This window comes from Ascaphus truei, chromosome 2 (genome assembly GCF_040206685.1).
Source record: "Ascaphus truei isolate aAscTru1 chromosome 2, aAscTru1.hap1, whole genome shotgun sequence".
NCBI classification, from domain to species: domain Eukaryota; kingdom Metazoa; phylum Chordata; class Amphibia; order Anura; family Ascaphidae; genus Ascaphus; species Ascaphus truei.
In genome coordinates, this window is record NC_134484.1 from 117440338 (window position 1) to 117458036 (window position 17699).

Sequence of the window (17699 nt, forward strand, 5' to 3'; positions counted from 1 at the left end):
ACCCTGAATATATATTTTTATACTTACCTTGTGCGTTTTTGTCTATATTTTTCTTGTGCTATTTGAACGTTTAAGGAAAATATCAGTTGGCAAACCAGTATACCAATATACAGTATGAAGCAAATAGTAAAATATGAATTTAATATTGAAAAAAAAAAGTCGCACCAAATACAAATAAAGCATTTCTGGTGAACAAATATCAAAATACAAAAGAGCACTAATTACAATATTTCTATTTGTCATCCCTGGATTTCAATGTAAATATGAAATTAATTTGAAAGATTTACTTGCAACATGTTTTTATTACTTCAAATACAGTGTTTCCGAATGTATTAATTAATCTGATGCTTTCAGAAATTAATGTACAGGTATATTACGTGATACTTTTGATACCAACATTAAGTCAGCTTTTCAAAGTTACATTTTTTTAACCTGCATAACAATTCGTATATTTATTAAAGGAGAGGCACATCAGCAAAATATTTTGTTCACCTATCTAATATTTAATGTAGTAACGATGTACTAAAGTTTCTTTCTCACACTGTAGATACAAATCTAGAATCTCATTTTGGTTGACTATATCATGATTCTATGCAATATCCAGCGATCTCTAGTTCTAAATGAATTGTTTTACAAAAGTTCAAACCCCATTATGATTGGGCTTTTGTACTTCCGTGATTTAACCAATAACGATGATTCTGCAAAGGAGCCTCTAAGCATCTTCATTCTGTTACCTAAGCTACCTCTGCTTCTTGAAAATATAACTAACAGCTGTCCAAACCCTTTCCAAGTTTTTCATGTTTATTTAACCTCACAGTCATAACCAACAGCAGATTTCAGTATAAAAGCTTTTTAATGATAGTCACACTCAGTATTGGTTTCTACTGCAGCATGGACTGCTGCTTTACACGTTGTCTCATACTTCTTTTGTATTAATGACATTGATGTTATTAGGTAAAAAATATTTACAGTTTTATTCTTTGGAAATGCAACATCACCTAGTTACTGTAATGCCAAGCAAAGTTTACTCATGACCATGTACTCCTGATACGATGCTAAAGTCAACTAAATTTATTTTTCAGCCCCCCTTCTTTAATGATCAATTAACAGTTTGTGTATTGGGATTTCTAAATTTTGTTGTAATATTTCTAAATGTCATAGATATACAGTATGTGGTGTTTTTGGTAGGAAGTGCCAATCAAGACTAAATGAACTACAGTATGTGTTTTTATCAATTTTGTTAATAGCACTGCTAGTTTCTGTTAAGAAGAACTGAAATCATAAATAGTCTTTATTAAGACTTATTAACGCACTATGGCCTAGAGTCATCAAAGTACCTCAGGCTAAATTTGCTGTATTTTTTGCAAAAAGCATTATTTTAATGTCATCAAAATAATGCATTTTTTGACTGCCTCTATTGATTGAAGAATCTTCATCTGTAAGTTTTTCTTATTTTATTTTCTTCTTCAAAGATGCTTTCTTTATTCTTCTGTGTTCTTCACTACCAGATGTGGCCTCATTGAAGACTTTCGGTCTTCTGCGAGGACCCGGGTATTTTATAGGGTCGAGGCCATCACAGAAGATTTAATTGGACCACATGTTACATGTTACATCAACCAATAGCATATCATCTGCAATGGCCCCTATAAAAGACATGGTCCATAGAAGAAGACCAGAAGTCTTCAACGTGACCACATCAATTGGTAAAGAATAGAGAACAAGTTAGAAGATGTCTTGGAAGAAGAAAATAAGAAATACTTACAGATGAAGAATGTCCATTCAACAGAGGATATAGGGCTTTTGGTCATGTTGAGGATATTATGTCACAGGCCACAGACAGCCTTGGATTGCAAATATGCCACCAGGACATGGATTACTGTTAATGGGTTTTTGTAGACCATCGAGCCTTGGATTATTTGTTATGGGGTTTTAATGTTTGTTTGTTAGACCATGGTTGGGCATTAACCTTTTTCAAATTAATTTCCAGGAGGCTACAGCCCTGAAATTCAGGACAACCTTCATTCTGGATGAGGTAAGTAACCACATTTAAATGTTAATATTGATTTCCAAAGTGGCTATCCAGGGACCGATTGAGCGGGCCTAAATAACCTCAGGGACAAATCAATGGGTTTATCCTTAAAATTTATTTTTAATTAATGTTTTTCAATTGTATTTTGATTGCTGTGTTTTTATTTAAATAAATGTAAGATGTTTGTATTTTTGCTGACAAAAAGCCCTGTTAGCCACATTTTCCTATTTGGGTCATTACTCAACAGCAGGTGTTATGTTTGTGGGGTGTGGAGTTAGGGGGTGAGTGTTGGGGTAGTTGCCCCATGGAGGGTTGTTAGGCTCCCCTGTGGTACGGGTTAAACCCATGTTTGCTTTAACAGTTAGTAAATCATTGCGTGGGGGAGGGTTTGGTAGGTAATGGACATAAAGTTTAGTAATGTTAACTCCTTTGAAGCCTGTGGTGTACCTTGGTAATGTAATTTCAACAGAGTGTTCTGCAATAATTGATATTTCCGAACCCTATGGTAGAATTATTAGCCATCGATCGCAATGTACTAATTCATTCATTATTAGTGGTTGTATTAATTATCGCATCGTGACTAGTGTTGAAATATCATACCCAGTAAATTATTACTGCAATATCGATGACTTAGGTCATAAAATTGCAGTATTAAGAGCCAGTCTTTTTTTTTTACGGTGTGATATTAACTGTATAATAATGGAGTTTGATGACTCTAAGCCTATGTTTTAGATCAGTTCACATATAAAAAATATATACTGTATTATTGAGAAAGTGTCTGCCCTAGAAATTTTAGGGTCTGAAGTACAGTAGCTAAAACTTGTACACTGTATCAAGAAATGTCAATATGGCTTAGGTGCCTAAAGTGAAAATATGGAAATAAAGTAAATAGTTTACTGACAATGAAACAAACAACACTGAATAAATGTAGCATATTGTGGCAGAAAATAAGAATACTAATATGTTCAATGAAAGATTATGCAATGTTTTTGGGAAAGTACTTTTGAAGGAGATTCTTTGATACCTTAACATTATGGCCCAAATGTACTAAGTGGTGTTATTCCATCAGAGACCTCCCAGCACCGAAGGGACACCATACTTGTAAGTATAAAAGGCCAGAAGGAGTCTTCCAGTACTGGACAGGTTCTTATGAACTACCATAGCACTGCTTAGTAAAAAAAAGTTGTGTGTCGTTCTTATCTTCCATTCTTGCTATTTTATTGCTGTCTGTAATATAATATTGTTTTTAAGCATTAGTTACATTAACAACATATATCGTGACAAAAACAAAACAAAAGAACAAGTGAGAAATAATTTTCATTTGGGCACTTTGCAATTTTATGAAATAAGTGCTAAATTCATGTTGTCATATTTTATTTTGACACTTTTTTTTAGTTTTTTTTAGCACTGACTTTAAAACACAGATCATAAGAAAAGTGTGTCGATGTTCCTCTGAGTTCACAGCTATAGTTACGAAATTATGGGTTTCAGAATATAGAGTAGGTGAACTTACAGTATGAACCCATACTTCTTAAAAAGGTCAGAAACGTTTCAGATGGGGCTCCAGTTTCACAATTCCAAAGCTGTCTGCAATCAATAAATATGATTTCACATTTTATGTATTCTTGGTATTTTGAGAGTATTCTTTTTGAGACATATCAGGTGGTGTACTTATTTTTACCAACACCCGCTGTGGTACAAGAAGTAGTCATTACAGCAGCAGAGGCAGCACCCTGACTGTCAACAAAAAGGGGGTCCAAACAAGCAACTTTAGCAGCAAAGAATGAATGTATGCAGTGAAGTACGGCAAAAAGATTGGAAAACTCCAGCTCCTACAAAGAAAAGACAGAACATATTAGCATAAATAATTTAGCACTCACAATTTGTCAGAGAAAGTTTATATGAAAAAGAAAAAATGTGCACAAGCGCTAAAGACTAAAACACCAGTGTGACAATTGCAAAATATATATATATATATATATATATAAAGGCTGCCTAGTAATACTGTCAGTACTGACAGAGAAAGTGAAAGTGAAAACAAAGAAAAACTTTTGGCGCCAGAGAAAGTTTATATAGTACACTGATCATTCAGTTAAACTTTAAAATTACCCATGGCAAATTGCTAGAAAACCATACAGTATCAGTTTATAGTACAATTTGATACAATTAAAATCTGGTGTTTGTGCTGTCTTAATAGTTTTACAATTATAAAACCTATATACATACCTAGGGGTAAATTCTAAATAGTTCAAAGTGGCTGTTCAGGCAGTTTTCAGTTGAAAACTCCCATAAACTTTAATAGGGATCTTTGCCTGGAAATAGCCCAAACTTTGTTTCGAACTGTATAGAATTTACCACTTTATTTTCCAAATTCAGTAAATGCCTTTGAAACCTATGTACTGTATATTTCCACTAAAAGAGACCAATCATAAGCTACTTAAGAGAGTGCTTCATATAATGTTCTATGAAACCGACAATTTGGCAACTAAATCATGTAAAGTGGTTGATTAATTGATGTACAAATATTTATAGAAAAATATACACTACATTGACAGAAGGTAAGGAGAACCATTGGTCTATATTGTCTGTACATTTATAATAATAAAAGAACATGAGTAGGACTAGGAGCGGCAGACAGCAGAAGTTCATTTTCGGAGCTGCAAAATGTACAGTGGCGACCTGCCTGGTGGTGAGCCGCTTTAGTCATGGCCAAAGGTCCCATTCCGCTCCCACAGTACTTCAGGTGTCCTAATCCTCCTCTTCTGTTTTTGGCAGCACATGCAAAGAGTTCCCAAACAAATGCTTTAAAAACTGTTTTATTGTTTTATTTTCTAATCTAATTTGATATATTTTGGTGTGGGAAAAGTAAGGGGATATTGTTTTTTGCTATACTGTAGGGAGTTTGGGGTTTATTTCAGTGGTATAAAATCATTTTGTGTTTCTCCCCAGAGGCTGCAGTGATTCAACCTAGCACAGCCCTGCTCTCACTGGACTGGTAACTGCAGTCTCAATTCCCTATCCCCTCCCCCACAACTGTTTATTTTATTTTATTTGCTTTCTTACTTTATTTTCCGCTGATTTGTTGTCTTTATTTCATTTGGGAGCTCTATTTGAAAAACAAAGGAGTGCTGAGGTGCAACAAGGGTTGACACCACTCCGGGTTTGACCCGGAGGCTACGGGTTTTGGCCAAATATATCTGGACTTTGGGTTTTCCTTGTAAACCTCTGGTTGGTGCTGTTTGGTGGCGGTGTCTCCGGGCATCCTCTGGCATCCCCTCCTGCAACTCTGTCAATATGGCCGTGCAGCGTCAAAAGACGTCGATTTACCATGACAACGTGATGTCTCGGCTCCATAAGGCATCTCGTTGTCATGGCACCTTGATAGTCAGGAGTATATCTAGTGCTCCAAACAGGCACTCAGGGTTCTGAACCCTGAGTAGCCTTTTGGGCTTGCAATTAGTGGTAAAAGTTCCAGGTGCATATATGGTCAAGGATCTCAGACTTTCTGGCCATGTGGTGGGTCCTCATATATTCCATGTGAGTGTGGAAATGAGTGAGGCATCCTTCCACCTCTCAAGAGCCAATTGCACATTCATTTTTTTTGCCTGTGGATGGTACTTTCCAGGAGCTCAGCTAGTTCCTGGGTGGGGATAATAGAGGTCAAGGAATCCACCAACCAGAGGTGCCAGGGGACTCCCCCTCACTGAGCCCCCACTCCCTGGGATCCTCTTGGCTGAGGATTTAAAAACTCCTGCCCTTCCCTGTGGGAGTTAATCTCTTTAGCCTTATGATGGGTTCCCCTTTGGTGTTTTCAGGGGGGGGCTCCATTGTACCTTCTACTTGTGACCCTGGGGTAGAATGTCAGGAGTAGCAGGTGGCGGTTGGGTTGAGGTAGTGGCCCCCAAAGTGACTTCCTTCTCTGCTACCTGGGAAGATGGGATATAGCAGGGGCCTGCAACACTCTTGGAAGTTTTCTCCTCAGTCAGCACCCCATGGAGAGGGTCCAGCCTACCTCCTGTAGCGATCCCAACTTGGACTCCACACAGTGAGGACACACATCAGACACCTCCCCGATATAATGTGGGGTGCTCACCACAACTCCACCCTATATCTGCTTCTACAGCTCCATCACCCATACCCCAAACCATCCACTTAATCCCACTCCCATAGTCATCCATGGGTGTCAGCCCTATTTCATCTCCCTCCTCCAGTGACACGAGTGTGGGCATCGCCCAAGGTGTGCCAATTACAGGTGGCACAGCCAGAGTGGGATTTTGACTGACCCCTGATACAGCGGCCTCTTTAGCTCAGATCAACTGGTCCAAGTGTTCTGCCTTTTTGGTACATCCCTTACAGGTAGACTTCTTGCCCCCCATATTTCGTAATATCTCATGGGAGAGTGATACTCTCAAGTATCGGTGAGTCTACCTGTGCAATGTGGAGAGCCCGCCCCCCCCCCCCCCCCCCCTCCAAAATATTGCACATCTGGGGTCATGGGCATATCTGTCAAAAATGCTTTCCCTTAGGAGAATGACTCTAGTGATCAACTAGCTGGTGGCCGGTCAGCTATGGCCCTGACTGAAAGCCATGGGTCTGACCTCTGAATTCATCAGAAAAATCCAGAGGACGTTGCTGGACTTTCTCTGGATGGGGAAGCATTGGGTCTCTGCAGGTGCTTCATGCCTCCCTCTAAGGGGAGGGCAGATAGGGAGTAGTGTGTCCCTGCTCCCAGATACAAACATTTTGCCTCAAATACCTGCAGAGATGCCTATTTGCAGATAGTTTTTGTAGCCAGCTGTGAGATTTGGGGTATGACCGGCAACTGTTTACAATCAAGCTCGAAGGGTTAGCTAAAGACCTCTATTTTCCGGCATAATACTGGCATTGAGCCAAGTCTCTGTGACCAGGAAAGGTAGTGGTAGGGGTTGATTTCCTCGCCGATCCCCTGCTTTTTAATTTGGCAGTGGGGTTCGGATGTTGTATTCTCCCTATAGCAACAAGAGAGATGATCCAGGGCTCCACGGATTTTTCCGCAAAATAATTTATTCATGATACACTGTGTATCATGAATAAATTATTTTGCTGAAAAATCCGTGGAGCCCTGGATCATCTCTCTTGTTGCTGTATATCTGGATTGCTGTAGATAGGCCATCCCTGAACCAGGAGCTCCGGCATTGTGCACAAGTATCGCATTTTCCTTGCATTTATTTGCATTGTTTTGGTGTGCTACACACCCACATACCTTTGGATTCTCCCTATATCCATCGCCAAATAATCCTGGCGTGAGTGACCAGAGTCGGGGAACTCCTGGACTCTGAGGGATGGCACTGCATGGAGGCAGAGGTATTCGCTTGCGCCGTATGGGTCTGTCTAATGCCCACATAGCATGCTGTCTGATACAGGAGTTAATGCCATTTTCCCCAACTCACACACCTTTGTCGAGGGGGTATGGCAGAACGGAGAGCCCTGTTCACCTTTCCTCCCCAACTCTCATATGACAAAAGCCACAACAATCCCCTCAGGCTCCTCACATCCCCAAAGACAGCAGCTTGGAGGACATGTCCCCAGGATGTTCTATGGCATGCTGAGGAAAGGGCTGTACTTTCACGTGCTCCTTTTAATGCACTACCTCGCCCTCATCACCCACCCTCATACCATCAGGAGGTGGGTACTACCAGCAAACGAGCATGAGAGGCCCCAACTCTATTCAGAGTTGGTTCTCTGCCCCACCGGGACGTTCCTGTATCTGAGCAGAGTACACATACGCAGAGTTCGCTGGGATGGTTTCATAGTTTGCCTCCCAGTGGGCATCAGGTGGGGTGCTCTGCTCGGTATCCCCCCATTCAGATTTATTTACATTAATCCTCCTGTTTTAGTGCACTTTATTTTATATTACTATTGCACTGAAATCCGGTTTATGTTATATTTTTGTTAGTATGGTATGTTTTAGTGTCATGGGTCCTTCGGACCAGTGAGTTAACTGTTCATGTGATTCGCTTCGCCGGCCAATCAGCACTTCCAGATTAAATAGTCCTCATCCTCAAAGTCCTATTTCAGGCATTGGAGGGAGTAGCACCACCTTCATGTCATTTCACTGAAATCTGGCGGTTTGTCACATTTATAGAAGCAGTTTTCAAAATGCGAATTGCTGAAAATACTGTGTTTTCAAACATTTCATTCCACTTTTTGTGAACATGTCAAACGTGCAGTTTGGGAATAGCAAATTCAGATTTACTAGAAGAGGCCCCTATGTATTGAAGTCTACCAGAGCAAAATGCAAGGAAAAAACAGGGACAGATAATGAGCCCCATATTTAAAGCATTATAATAAACACAATATATTAAAGAAATGTAATGTCATGTTTATCTTCGATAAGTTTTTAGTACATTTTCAAATACTGAAGAATTTGATACATAAGCCTCTCTGTCAATAAAAGTTTCAAACTAATTCATGGTTTAAAACAAAGATGCAGCAACTTCATGCCTGACTCCTTATAGCTTAGGCTGCGTCCATAAGACTGCAGCCGTGCGGAGGCGCACGGAGGCTGAGGGAAAGCGGGTGCTTTCCCTGGCCTTGGTCCGCGCGCCGTCTGGGGGCGTGTCAGGGGGGGGGGCTGTGACGTCATGGAGCTGGTTCGCCCTCATTGGGCGAACCGCTCACGTGACCGGCCCTGCGCTCCCGAGAGCGCCAAATCTAAAAATTTAATAAAACACACGCTTCCGCACGCTTGGGGGAAGCGTGCGCGAGCCCCTGCTAAAGCCGCTCTCATTGCAGCTGCACGGGCTCACTGCCGAGCAGCAGCGCGCCTCAGCACGGGTCAGCGCCTAAACACTGACCATGCCCGAGGCCTTAGTTTTACAACTGACATTCCCTATTGTGACTAAAAGGTTACAAAATGGTAAGATTAACATGGATGTACACTACACTACTAACCTGAAGGAAACAGGAGGGTGATCTCTATAGATTACTTAGACCAGGGGTGCGCTAACTGGGGGGGTGCAAGATTTTTATGGGGGGGTGCGGTGGTTTCAGAGGCCCCACGCTCTTCCCCAAGGCATTTCAATTAAAGGCTGAGGGACCGCGCAGGGCCTCTGCAACATCAACTTACCGAGATTCAGCCAGCTTCTTGACGTGTCTCCATGGCAATGTGGCATCAAAAAATGCCCAGGGTCATGTGACGTGACATCACATGACCCCGCGCCTCATTTGACACCGCACTAAGGAAAGGGGCGGGGGGGGGGGGGGGGGAAGGTGGCACAAGCACCAGGAAAGACATGTCAGGGGGCGCAGCAACAAAATGTTGCGCAACCCTGACTTGGACCACAGCAACCTTGGTGATGCTACCATTGATCACTATTCACTATTGATTGATATTATTGCTAACGTTTGTGGATTACCCTTAAAATGTTGGAGGAGTTAAAAAAGCTACATTTCAGCAGAGACCCAATGCCTTCACACAAAAAACAATTATGAATAAATACGCAACACACAATATTTTTTTAACTTAGTAGGGTGTAGCCACAGCTTTATTTTAACAATATAATAAATAACAAAACATATCTCCCGACTGCCCATAGCTAAAATATATGCCATGAGCCCACAATAAAATTGTTATATCGAAAACAGGAGGCTTAGTTGCACCAGGACTAACTCCTAAATGAACCAGAACTAATAAATAAAATAAGATTTAGGCCCCAGTCTGGTTCAAAACCTGCCAATGAAAGGCCATTTGACCAAACTTAAATTGGCCTTGACTCCCCCCTATACAATCAATTTTTTTTTTCAAACCATTTTCAAAACTGATATAAAAAAATATCATTACCAATATACTAAAAAGGTGTATATTGTATATAATTATATATATATATATATATATATATATATATATATATATATATATATATATATATATATATATATATATATATAATTATATATATATATATATATATATATATATATATATATATATATATATATATATTATGTATATATTCTGTATAACATACAGAAACCCAAATTGTTATCTTCCAAATCTACATGCCTGATGGCCACACCTCCACATTTTCTTATTTCATTTTTTTCTCAATTTCTCTAAAGCAGTTGGATTTTTAGCCTGCTTTCAAATTAAACGTGGGATAATTTCTCACCAAATTAACTTGCAATTAGTTAAGTGAAATAACATTTGAGAAACATCTCTTTTCATGTCTTTAGCCCTTCAGAAGATCTATTACCTTCTGTAAATCATTACCACATAAATGAATAATGAATACATTATGAGATTTCTGCAATCTCAATCTCTTATATAATTAATGTAAAATTTGAACCAGCACATACCCTTTTTACCTAACCATAATAAGTCAAATAAAATAGGGTAAAAAGTTTCTGATTACTGCTCTCTTACTGGCCCAAAGAACTGTACCAGATAGTGGCCAATAATCCAAACTACATGTAGCCAGGCTGGATTCCTTGGCTAAAACTCTTCCTTTTCAAAGTCTCAAAGGTGTCTGTGGCAAATACATTCCTTTACATTTGCTGTACTTGTAGGGTTTCAAAATGTGTCCAACTTTAAACCAAATAATGCATCTGGTTGTACCCTCAAGCCTTTGTTTAAAATAAACATTATACTGTAAACAAAGTAACACCAAATGTCTTAACAATGGTTAGACAAGATAAGAGCTGTAAGTTAAATTATTCAAATAAAAAAAACCTCCCATGTTATCAGTCCTAAAAACTATTTATTGGCTAAATCTTGACACCACAATTCCAAAACTACCACTATAGGAAACAATTCTAAAAATACCAAATTTTTAACAAAAGCAGATTGACTCCACTCTGAAGGCCTCTGCTCTGCACACCATTTACCCTGTAAGCAAGCGGCAAAACGAACAGATCCAGATTCGTATAAAAGAGTTTAGAGCCGGATCACACTGCCATAAGGATCAACCATTGAAATCTGTCAAAAAACATAGACAATGTACAGTATTTTAATGTCTGCTTACAATTGTTTTGGCATAGCTTGACAAACAAAGTTTAAATCACCTAAAACTATCTGTAGCTTCTTAAGAGTTACTTTTTTACCTCATAAACATTGCAACAACATACTGTAACTTTGAGTTCAGACACACCATCCTGGGGAAGTCTAAAAAGATTTCCCTAATATCAATTTGAATACCTAAGAATTTCAAACAAGTAATAGGACCTTCTGTTTTTGAAGTGAAACTTCTTTGCTGGCACCTACAGTGTTTTCATGGGGAAAATGTCATTCGTTGTAACAAAATCGTATGACGGAAGTGACGTCATGACACAGAAAAGGTTGCGGGCCTCGGCGCATGCGCAGAAGGGGCCTCAGCCCAGCGCACCTGCACATACCTCAACGTTCCAAACCGCACGGAGGTTGATGGCAGCGCATGCGCAGTAGAGGAAGCAGAAGCCTATATTGTCCCACGGATGCGCCAGCTCGGCGCGCATGCTCACCAGCCACCAGCTCATGCACATGCGCACCAGCTGCCAGCTCAGCGCACATGCACAGCAGATGACGGCTTGGCGCACATGTGCGGCAGATGCCGGCTCAGCGCACATGCACAGCAGCCACCCTGCCACACTTGGGAGAGGGCGACCATGAAGACCACGCACACACTGACACAGACGCACACACTGCGACAGACACACACTGAAACAGAGATACATACACACATACATACACTGAGACACAAACAGAGACACACCCACACACACACAGAGAGAGACACACACACACAAACACACACAGAGACACAAGGAATTCACACACACAGGGCCTCATGCAGTAAGAAGCGATAAGCCACTTATTGCCAACTTATTGCCAAAAAAGCTGACAGTGATTCAGTAAACCCAGATAAGTCAGTGATAAGAGCAGAAATCGCTGGTTTGTTTTGCCGAGAAAAAATAAAAATCACCAAACATGCGGCGATAAGCCACTTATCGCCACTTATGACCAGTTTCTCAAACTCGCTCAATTATAGTAGCCCCGACCAGCTTATCGAGGCTGATCGCCGCTCTAGAATAGAGATTTCCTCTTTCCAAATCGTCCCGCCAGAAAAAGTTGGCAAGAAGGTGGTGAGAAGCTGCTGAGAAGCGGCGAGACGGCACCTATAAAAAATAATGCATTTTTCTTGCATCGGATTTATGCCGGGAGACTCTGGAGCTGATATCCACTAATATCACCACCGGAAGACCAGTCAGTTTGGAGCTGTACCATCTGACCTGAAAATGTGACGTCATAGGCTAATGCTTTTATTTATTGAATTGGGATACTTAGGTGCTTGTGTATATGTTTTATTATTGTGTATTTTTGGCCTTCATCCTTTTTGATTAGGGTGACCATTGGCTGCTATAGTGTCTTATCATGCCCATATTATAAGGGTATGATGTATATATATATATATATATACATATATATATATATATATATATATATATATAAGGGTATATGTCAATCAATGGGTACGGGGGGGGTATAGTGGTCCCGGGGTGGGTGGTAAGGATTTGTACCTCAGGCAAGTGGGACTACCTAAGGGCTCCCATACACCCACAGGGGCCATCTGAGGGCCCCCAGACACCAGCGGAGACCACCTGTAGACATCTGTGTGGCCCCCAGACAACTGCAGGGACCAGCTGGAGGCCCAGAGACAATTGCAGGGACCACACAGGGACCCCCACGGCCTCTGGTATCAATCCTGTGTATAAAAAATAAATTATGTGGGGGCATAGGGGGTGGGTGGTATGTGTATTGGTGGTTAGTACATATCGTAATATTTATTGGGGGCAGAGAGGGTGAGTGAAGGGCCAAGTACTCACTTCACTCACCCCCTCTGCCCTCAATAAACCTGCTATTGTGTCTTAACCCCTTCATTGCCGTTGTGGCTATCCGCTACTCTGCTTTAATGTAATTTTTATTAATAGTGTGTGGGAGTAGGAGGTCTCCTGAGCTGAACCGCTTTGGTTTTTGCCTCAGGGACCCCCTGCTTCCCGAGTTACAGGCCCCAGTAAGGGCATCGGGTACCGGTATCGTTGCCATTTTTTAATCCTCCGCGTCACGTGACCGTGGGATTTAATTACTGGAGGAGATACCGGCACCTCATACCAGGGACTGTAACTCAGGAAGCAAGGGTTCCCGAGGATGAAATCATTGCGGTTCATCTCAGGAGACCCCATCCTCCCGCGCACTATTAATAAAAATTATATTAAAGCAGCTTCATTATCATAGTGGATATCCGCTACGGTAACGAATTTGTTCAAATTGTTATTTTGGTTTTAATACTAGTGTATTGTAGCAGGGGTCTCCGGAGCAGAACAACGTTCATTTCAGGTCTGGGGTAGGAATAAAATGCCTAGGAGATACTTGCACCCCATAACGGGGCCTGTATCTTGGAAGCAAGGGGTTCCCGTAACTGAAATCAATTAGGTTCTGCACCGGAGACCCCCTGCTACAATAAACTAGTATTACATTTTAAATTAAAATGTTTGATCACTGGCGAGATTTGCGCAGGGAGAGGCGACTCTCTCTCTTTCTGCAGCAGAAAGAAATCGCCGGGTGAGCTCTTTTCTGAAAGGCAATCATAACGTTGTCGGCTAATCGCCAGTTTTGCAAATGTTGCTATCATAGGTATTCTGGGCTTTATGCAATGGCAATTTAAACTGGACAGCAATTTTTCTTCCGGCGCTTAGTGCATGGGCCCTATGTTTTTGTCCACCACCTCATAAATGGAGGTAGTGTCTTAATAGTCTCCAATACATTACATCAGCCACATACATTCATAGCAACGATAATTATTGTAGTTAATATTTTAAACATAAATTAAAGACCCAGCACACTGCTTATATTATTTAACAAAGAAGCATGCCACAGCATGTAGGTGTGAATGCTAAAACTGCCTCTAAGTAAATAGCCACTTTTGATGAGCAGAGAGGTGTAATGTCAGGTACAAGAACAGTTTAGTGATGCACCTTGAGCAGTAATTTTAAGATTTTATATTCCAGTTAAAGATTTAACACTGGAAGTTCACCAGGATTTCCAAAGGCTATAATTAGAATGTAGTTCTTTTATAACTATTTCATTTTGTGGTTGCAGTTGAGCTATGGGGTTTTAGTAATTAGAAAGTTGTTTTCTACTTGAATAACAGGGGTGTTGTGATGGCTGTGATTTATTTTTTTCCTGTAATCATTTATCTGTTAATTAAATGCCCAATACAGAATGTATATTCATAGAATGAAAAGGGATAATTAAATATATATATATATATATATATATATATATATATATATATATATATATATATTTGTGTTCACTTGATCAAAGGGTGGCAATTCTATTATTGACAGTATATTCTGTTTAATAGAGAGTCATAGGGGCTCGTTCACTAAACTTCGATAAGTGCATTAATGCACTATACAGTAAGTGCCCCTTTAGAGCGATATTTCATGTAGCCCTCTTTCCTACGCTCTAGAGAGACTACGGGTACTGCACACACCTGTGGCTCCAGGAGAACTGAGCCTCCGCTTACTGGGAGCCTGGGGTAACACTTATCTTAGCGGCAGCGCCTCCACTTACCCAGGATCCCCATCATGTAAGATTCCCCTGGGCAAGAACCATAGCAACACACATATGCTTTGAACTGTTTTACTGTAACACATAGAAAAACCCTTATCAGTTTATATGGCAAAAACACATTCCTAACTTATACTATACTTATAACGCTAGTGGCTTGGCCACTCTCATAAGGAGTAATGTCTCTGTCCCGTCACCGCATGCCCCACACCGTGTCCATGTACTGTAATGTATATAGGCTCAGTCCTTTGGCCACTCCACTTAGTGTCCCCAAAGAGTGTTCCCTAAGGCGGGATCAGCGCCTGTTGACCGGTGTTGGTGTACTTTATTTAAATACATTCCGGTCACTGCAGTGACCGGTGATAACTTCAAAAAGGATCCGCCAATCCAGCGCAGTTGGTCTGATGTCACGATGCTCAGCAACCTGGTCCCAGATGACTGCAGCAACCGCAACTCTGCACTCTGCACTCTGTTTATTCAGTAAGGGGATGATGTCACTATCACTATAGGGCTTCCCTGCAGTCTGCAACCTACGGTGACTCAGGGAATCTCTTTGGGCCCTCAGGGAAGATCTAACCTATGCAGGTGGGTCACGGACCCCCTGCACATACTACCTCCTTCCCCGCTCCTCTGGTGCCCTCTGGCTAGCGTGGTCTCTCCCCCATGCTTCCCTTTCCTGCCTCCCACGAATCCAGCCCTCCTATTGGCTCCCTGGCGTCAGGTGACTCTGCTATGGCTCCTAGGAGAGCCTCTATCTTATTGGCCAGACGTTCGCGCGCTTGCACCACGCATGCGCGACCTCTCTGCGTTCTGACTGTGCCCTTACTGTTGCGCAATCAACATGGAGGCGCCCTATTCTGTCAGGCCGCCGCAGAACCTTACACCGCTCTCTCCAGAGACGCACTGCAACAACAGAAGGCAACCTAACACATCCCTGCATTCTGCCCCTCGCAGAATCCAACGACCCGCTTGGGAACGTAACCATAACATATTTACCCATTTCTGCATACCTTATTCTGTATACTCTACATGAGGTTATACATTTCACTGAACATGCCAATTACAGATCTCACTTTATGGCGAGCCCACTGCTGAGCCTCATAATGGGGTGCCCCAAATTGATCGTAAGCCATCCTCATTGGAGGTTGACCAGCTCTTTGGCTTCTGCGAAGCTGTTCTTCGGCTACTTCCTCAGGAGAATTAACAAGTCTCAGTTGGCACTTCAGATTCTGCCCTTGAGGGGCTCAATATGTCTACACAGTCTTTTTGGGGCACAAAGCATGGGCTCTGCGGATCTAGGGTCTGGCTCACTGGAGTCAGCGTATCTGTCGTTGGACCAAGGGGTTCTTTACCCGTAGCTCCTTCGGGAGATGCCCCCGTGGTCGGAAGGCCCCTTTGAGAGGTTCCTTCCATAGGATTCTCAGAGGTGGCATTTATTACAGTCTCTGGGCCATCCTCTGTGCTATCAGCTTCTCCGTCGAGTGGAACAGTGGGTACTTCCAATTCGTTATCCCCTACTTGTGGTATAGGAAGAAGATGGTTTCGGTGCCATTCCTTTACCCTGCCTTCGGAGTCCTTGATGCGGTATACCGGGAGGCCAGGCATCTGTGATTCCAATTCATACACCCCATCCCTCCAACTGTCTGCCAGTTTGGGCTTTCCAGGAATACCCAAATTACGGAGGAGGACGGCATCCCCTGGGCAGATTTCTTTTTGTTGTACCTTGTGATCATAGCGCTTTTTATTACTCGCATTCAATTGCGCCGCTGCCTTCTCGGCCAATTTATAGGCCTGCTGCAGACTGTCTTGTAACCTTTGCACATATCGAAAGTGCATCCTGTTGGATACCCCATCGGTAGATATCCGCAGTCGCACATCCACGGGCAGCCTAGCTTTTCTTCCAAACATCAAGAAGTACGGAGTATACCCTGTAGACTCATGTCGAGTACAGTTATAAGCGTGCAACAACGTCTCTATGTGTTTACTCCACTCAGTCTTCTGAGAGCCTTTCAATGTGCCTAACATGTCAAGTAGCGTTCGGTTGAATCGTTCAGGCATGGCATCCCATTCCGGATGGTATGGAGTAGTTCTTGACTTTGTGATATTCAACAACCTCAGCAACTCCTGAATGAGGGTACTCTCGAAGTCCCTGCCCTGATCAGAGTGCAATCAATTCGGCAGTCCATAGTGAATGAAATATTTCTCCCACAGAACCCTGGCTACTGTCACTGCTGTTGGTCTTTGGTAGGGAAAGCTTGAGCATATCTTGTGTAGTGGTCTGTGATCACCAGCACATTTCCGATACCCCGCATGTCGGGCTCAATACACAAGAAATCCATGCACACCAGGTCCATGGGGCCGGAGCTTTTCAGATGGCCCATGGGGGCTGCCCGGGTGGGGAGTGTCTTCCTCTGTATACAGCGAGTGCATTGTCGGCAATGCCTCTCTACCGACTCTCTCATTTTTGGCCAATAGAAGCGATCACAAAGTAACCCGAACGTTTTGTCAATGCCAAGATGGCCATGATCATCATGTAGCGCCCGGAGCACCATGGTTCTTAGAATCTGAGGCAAGAATAATTGTCACTGGTCTGGATGATTATGGTACGGTATAACCCGGTACAATAAGCAGTTGTCCAATTCGAATTTTCCGAACTCCTTCATTAATAGGTTCACTAGTTCTCTGGGAGCTTGCTTACAGTAAGTATAGCAGGATTCTCTTGTTGTAAGGCTTGGCGAGCTAGTTCCACCACAGGGTCTTGGATCTGGTATTGCACCAATTCCTTCCATAAAATGATCTTATCCTCCGTGATATTCATCCCTTCCGGACGTCGGTACGCTCTAGGAACAGCTCGGGATTGACTCCCTAGCGAGTCTGCTACTCGTAACTCTGAAAATGCCACTTGATCATTTACCACAGCAGCTAGAGAACATATTGCCCATATGCCAGGCCCTGGAATCTCTTCCCACACTTCCTCATCAGTAGTGGGGTTGAGCCCCGGCCTTCGTGACATGACGTGACGTGTCCCTATGTGACGTGTCCCTATGTGACGTGTCCCTTCGTGACGTGTCCCTATGTTGG

General features: G+C 42.2%; 1 protein-coding gene across 2 annotated transcripts in view; it reads right to left on the bottom strand.

Moving 5' to 3' along the window:
* Nucleotides 1-3343: 3343 nt before the first annotated feature.
* Nucleotides 3344-17699, bottom strand: part of SNTG1 (syntrophin gamma 1) — a 918236-nt gene continuing 903880 nt past the window's right edge. For both annotated transcript variants that reach the window (XM_075584465.1, XM_075584466.1), the window contains one exon: nucleotides 3344-3861. In XM_075584465.1, the coding sequence (XP_075440580.1) occupies nucleotides 3688-3861 (174 nt within the window). In that variant the 3' untranslated portion in view covers nucleotides 3344-3687. The remainder of the gene's footprint in view (nucleotides 3862-17699) is intronic.